Raw genomic sequence first — 6,000 nt, forward strand, 5'->3', positions numbered from 1 at the left:
TTGTCCAGGTTCTTAATGGAAACACTGATGCGAATTAAACTTAGGTCCGGTGACTGCCAAGTCTCTTCACCTCAGAGCAGATAAAGTATCAGACCGTCTCTTGATATTAGGGCTGATATTCTGCAGTCCTTCATAATTTTTTATGTACAAAACAGGGAATACATCTAATGGAGTGCTACATACATTCTTCAGTACTTCCATTAAGAGACCTTTCCTTTCACCTCAGAGCATAGAAGACAACTTACTTCCCAGTCACACCCCATCGTACTGGATCCTTCTCAGAGCAACCAAACCGCTGGAAGTTCAGTTTGGACCAGTATGCACCCAGGAGGCAGGGAAAGAGAAAGCTTCCCAAGAATTCTGAACCCCCAGGATACAATATTTCTGTTTGCTTGCAAGTCAGCTGCACTGCTTTCAATTCAAAGTACTTTAACTTTCCTCTATTCTGTTTCTGTTAGACAAAATAACTCTGTTTGCTGAAACATTCTCATTCTTAATAGTGAACTATGTATTGCTACACAGGGGTGCCTACAAAAGAATACACACTAACTAGCCATACATATTTCTAAATGTTCAATTTTTGTATAATTAGATAACAGATATAATTATTACTTAGATTAAAATAACGCTTTGATTATGCTTACTGATTACACAATCTATTTCTGTCTGTTTTGGATAAGCAAATCCTCAATACTTGATTTTATCAACATTTCTCAACATCTTCCATCTCCACGTTCCTTCCATCATGCAAAGCTCATTCTTGAAATTAGTGGAGGGCTTCCATGATTCATCAGCATTACTCTACAGTTACCTGAAAGGTCAAAGAAAGGTGGGTGCTGGTCTCTTCTAAGAAACAAGTGATAGGACAAGAAGAAACAGCCTCAAGTTGTAACAGTGGAAGTTTAGCTTTGATATTAGGAAAAATGGTTTCACTGAAAGAGTGGGGAAGCACTGGAAGGGGATGCCTGGGGCAGTGGTGGAGTCTTCATCCCCAAAAGGGTTCAAAAAATGTGTAGATGTGGCACTTCAGAACATGGTTTAGCAGACACGGTGGTGTTGGGCTGACGGTTGGACTGGATGAGCTTAAAGGTCTTTTTCAGCCTTAATGATTCTATGATTATATGACTGTAGGAGGGAGTTCAGATTCCTTAGTGATGTGTAACCCTAGCTGTGCATTGGGTTTGATGGATCCCTGCTCTTGCATAAGCCCGGAATCTTCCTGTGGCCCAAAGGGATTCCAGTACGCATAATGGACCCAAGACTACAAGCCTGATGTTCAGCAGAAAACTGGAGCCTAGAAGTGGAAACAGTTGTCTGCTGCCTACATGATGCCAAAAAAATTTATGGCATATTATGACTAGATTCCTTCTTATCAGTCAGTCTCAAATTCCTCTGCTAAATTAAGTATTGCTCCAGCAAACACAACTACATTGCATAATACACTCTAGAGAATTGGGTCAGCCTCCCCAACAGATGTTCATCTAAGCTTACAACCTTTTTGTCTTACTGGCTCAAAGGAATACTTCCCCCTTTGGTCATAACCTTTCCAAATTTCTTTAAAAATTCTAAGAAACCATCCACACACTTCAATTATTCTTCATTGAAAAAGGAGATGACTCTTTATGATAATGTAACTTAACAAACTACCTAAATAACCAATACCACATGTGACCATAACAAATCAATCCTATACCCTCTATCGCGTCTCAATCTACTCTCAGACACATGCATGCAGAAAACTTCCCACACTTCTTAGTACGTTACGTGACCTGTATTGTTCCATAAAAGAAGATCGTCAAAAACAGAACTGTGAAACTACTAATGGTTTAGAAGAGCATTCATGCAATGGAAAACCATCAAGGCTATCAAGCATGTGGATACAACCAGTAAGCGCTAACCCAGCAAGTGACTGACCAGCTGGCTGCTGGGCACAGGCTAAGCATCCTTGTATGTTCTTAATGCCTTTTTGTAGGGGGAAGAACTTGAAGACTTGAAGTCTGAGCTGCTATTTTCATGTTCTTTTATGTAAACTACAATAATATAAACAACAGAAATGTGCTTACTTTTCCATTTATTTAATGAATGAGCTAAAAAGTAGTCTTTTAGTTCAGCTATGTTATGTACCTCAGTCTCTCCTGGAGTATCTCAACGATACTGCAGCACGGCTGATGCACTCACACATCCAAGCAACTTCTCACCTAACCCAGTGTCTGTCTAACACCGGTTTCATGTGGGCACTAGCTTAAAGCTAGGTATCCTGAGCTATTCTGCTTAAACTATTTCATTTATTGAGGCATGCCTATTAGTTTCAAGCAGAAAACAACAATTGGTCTGGAGGACAACTTGTGCTCACTCACATCCTTCGGGAGGGAAAAGAAAAGCCAAACATGCCTCAAGTCTCTACAATTCATCAGCAGGTCAATAACCTTTTGAATATATGCAGGCCACTGGCTTGCTCAAACCAGCAAAAAGTGACACTAGGGATGAGTCTACAAAATCGAATTTTCAATCCAGCTGTAGGATCTCAGGTAGGAACCGCAGCGGTCCCAGGAGTAGCAGAAACCCAAGCAAACTCTCTCACCCAGGTCACTTTGGTGAGGGCAGTTGTGCAGCTGTAGAGTGCGGGCTGAGGCGCTTCCCAAGAGCCGCTTCCCTTACCTCCCTGCCTTGGCTCCAGCACAGCTGACCGGGAGAGCACATCACATGTGGCACTCAGCCCACTGGCTCACACTCTTCTTCTCTCTTCCCAAGACTCAGCTCAGCTGCAACCCCCTCCCCACACCCATAAATAAAGCCCAAAATAAAATGCTGTGGAAGCCAGCCTCACTATTAGCCTAAAAGCAACAGCTTTTGATGGAGTGACTGGGGAAAGAGGCAATACTGGCAGAAAGCAAGAAATGAAAGCAGGCCAGAGCCTCATGCACGGGACATAAGAAAGCAGAGGAAAGGAGAAAGGTCACGAAGACAGGCTCACCAGCTGTTATGCTGTGGTATAGCGCAAAGAGGAAAAAAGCTAATTCTACCTCTTCCTTTTAACGTGTCACCTCCAACCTCCTTCCCCGTGCTCATTCACCGGCACAGGGCAGCTACTGAACCACGGGTCTCTTTACAAGCATCAGCCTTAGAGGGACTGCATGAAGACCTATGGAGAACTTGGAGCATTTGAAGTCTCTTTGCCTGCAGTTTAACTTCCACTTGGAAACGTGAGTCAGTGCTCCCCAATGAGTCAGGTTTACACAAGTCCCTCTGTTTTTCGTAAATCAATCAGGTACTGTTTGGAACACATTAAGCATGGGGTATGTATTGGAGTTCTTCAGCCTTGAACAAACGTGTTTTGGAATTCAAGAAGTAACAGCACTTCTCCTGGATTAGAAGTTTCTGAGTCCTGGCATTTTAATTAAGGTGCCTCTACTCAGAAAGCATTAGAAGTAGTTATTGCTGGCATTTATCTTCAGCCAGAATGGATAATAACACCCCCTGAATCCGTCTTGTTAACACTCTACCCAGGCCTGTTAACCCCTCACCATTGCCTCCCTTATTTATCAGTCATGCAAGGCAGGGCTTTCCCTCTGCTGCTCCTTGTTCCCAAAGTAGAACAACACAAAAAAACCAAAAAATGTTCTAAAGGTTTTATACCAGCAGACTAAGAAAATAAAAATGAAGTATAAGCAAATTTCTTTTTTCCTATAAAAGGCTCCAAAACCAAAGTAGGCAGCTTTGCAGAACCATTTCCGCCTGACAAGCCCATGAAAAGAACAGGGTTCCTCAGAACATCCCTGCCTTTTACTATTCATGTTTATCTACACACAGACTGCTCCAAATTCAGTGAAGGATTAAACCAGTTAAACTGAACTAGCGTTTCTCCTTACTTTTTATTCTTTTTCATGTTTAGAAAACCTCTGCAGGCTCCAAGAGGCAAAGCAGCACCCTGGTTCCCCTGGAACCCAGTCATCCCATTCCTCCAGCTGCTGCGTGAGTCATTATTGTGCAGCATGACATTCCCTTTGTAAAGCACTGCTTCCCAAACCGCAGTCCTCAGAAAGCTGTCTGGCTACATGCTGCTGGCGCAGGTCCTTGCTTCCAACTGCTGCACGGCTTTAAAGACAACCAAGATGCATTAAACAGTATCCTGATACACACTTCCCTTGTAAGCTGTTACTTTAGTTGCCCGCAGGGCAACTACGTTCTCGTGAATGAGTGAGCCGATGTCCCAAAATAACTTCTAAGACACGATCCACATAAAGAAAAAAAAAAAAGAACCTGTGTGGGGAAGTCCTGCTCTAGATAACAAGTCAGCTCTCTATGCAAATCTTCCTGGTCCAGCAAGTAGTTTGGGAACTAGGCCGAGACCGGGAATCATCTCCAGCTCTACCATATGGAGATGCAAGACACCAGGCCAGTGACTTGCTTTATTTAAACATGTGTTTCTTTTACAAGAAATATTAACATTGCCTTATTCCTGTTTATACATAAGGGAAGGAGAAAATAAACGAAGCAACTTTTTTCCTCTTGTTTTGTTTTCTCTTTTAAGAGTTCTCTGTTCCTGTCAAAGTCAGTTAAGCTAAACAGAAACAAGGAGTTTTTGTTCCAGGGTAAATGTGTCCACATTTGGAGTTATCTGGGAAGGTTCCTATGGTTCCCCCCCAATCCTTATTAAGATTCACATGCAAGAAGGCTCTTAGATTAGGTAACTGGGCATTCACTTAATGCACCACAATAAAACAGTTTACCCGAGATGGCCAAGCCCACGACGACACCAACCCACTGCTTTTACCATTTTGATGAGGCACCTGTTTTAGTGGCTTAAAAGAAAACTTTCCAACAGTTTGCAAAGCCGCGATCGCATTGTGACGAGCGATGCTGCAGCTCAGAGGATGCTGAAAGAGAGTTTGGATTTCCTGCGCTCATCCCCAATGTGACATGCTGGGGAATCGCCTCCTAAGTCCAATATGACCCTCAGAGAGAACGGTCCAATAAGACCCATGGAGAGAACGCGCATTGAGTCGAGGCTCAGGAAGAGCTGCAACCCAATGTGCTGGCTGCAATGAATGCACCAGAGAAAACATAACGTTCCCAGCTCCCTAACACAGACTCCTACTGGGAGTCACTCTGACCTGGCACAACAAACCGAAGCGATCGTGTCCCAGTAACAGCAGCGTTACTTGACAACTAGCACGTATGTTGTTAGCACAGTCGACGTGAACGCGCTACAGGGCTCCGATTCAGTGCTGAATCCTTCCGGGCTCACCGAGCGTGAGGCTTCATTTCGCTATTTAAAGCGCGTTAGAAAGTCTGTTTCGTTCGAGGTTTTTTAAGTGAAGCAGAAAGGCGGCTCTCTGCCTATAGGACAGGACAGAGGTGCACCCGGCTGGGTTCGACCCGTGCTCTTTTTGACAGGGACAGCGACGAAGTAGTAACAAACTTACTTTCCAGTGATAAATTGGCTTCTGGACGGCGTGCACATAGGCTGAACATAGTAGTTCTCCAGTTTAACCCCTTCAGCAGCCAGCTTGTCCAGAGCGGGCGTCCTGATTTCGGATCCGTGGTACCCTACGTCTCTGAATCCCTGGTCGTCAGCCAGGATGAAGACGATGTGGGGCCGGGGGGCCGCCGGCCCCTCTCCCGCCCCGTCCCTGCTGGCCTGCGCCTCCCCGGGGCCGGGGCTGCCCCAGGACAGGTAGCCGTAAGCCAGGATGCTGAGCGCCGAGAGGCCGGCCAGCAGCCCCGCCGCCAGCATCTTCCCCTCGCCGGGCCGCCCGCGGGCCATCCACCCGCGGGAGGAAAACGCCGGCGAAAAGAAAACGACCCCCCACCCCCTTCTAAAAAAAAAGCCGCTTTCGTTCAGGGCAGCGCCGGGGAGCGCCGCTGCCGGCAGCCGCGGCCGGGCGGGCAGAGCCCCGCGGGGGGCACGGCGTCCCCGCCCCGAGCGCTGCCCATGGCCGCGGCGCCCCTCGCCGCGGGACGGGACGGGCCGGGCCCCCTCCGCCCGCCCCCTCCGCT

General features: G+C 46.2%; 1 protein-coding gene across 1 annotated transcript in view; it reads right to left on the reverse strand.

Annotated features, from left to right (window-relative positions):
* The window catches only part of ARSJ (arylsulfatase family member J), a 44,617-nt gene extending 38,869 nt beyond the window's left edge, over positions 1-5,748 (reverse strand). Inside the window, exon 1 of the mRNA XM_069855100.1 lies at positions 5,427-5,748. Coding sequence (XP_069711201.1) covers positions 5,427-5,737 — 311 coding nt within the window. The 5' untranslated portion in view covers positions 5,738-5,748. The remainder of the gene's footprint in view (positions 1-5,426) is intronic.
* Between the last annotated feature and the right edge of the window lie 252 nt (positions 5,749-6,000).

The sequence above is a fragment of the Phaenicophaeus curvirostris genome, chromosome 4, assembly GCF_032191515.1.
Source record: "Phaenicophaeus curvirostris isolate KB17595 chromosome 4, BPBGC_Pcur_1.0, whole genome shotgun sequence".
NCBI lineage: Eukaryota > Metazoa > Chordata > Aves > Cuculiformes > Cuculidae > Phaenicophaeus > Phaenicophaeus curvirostris.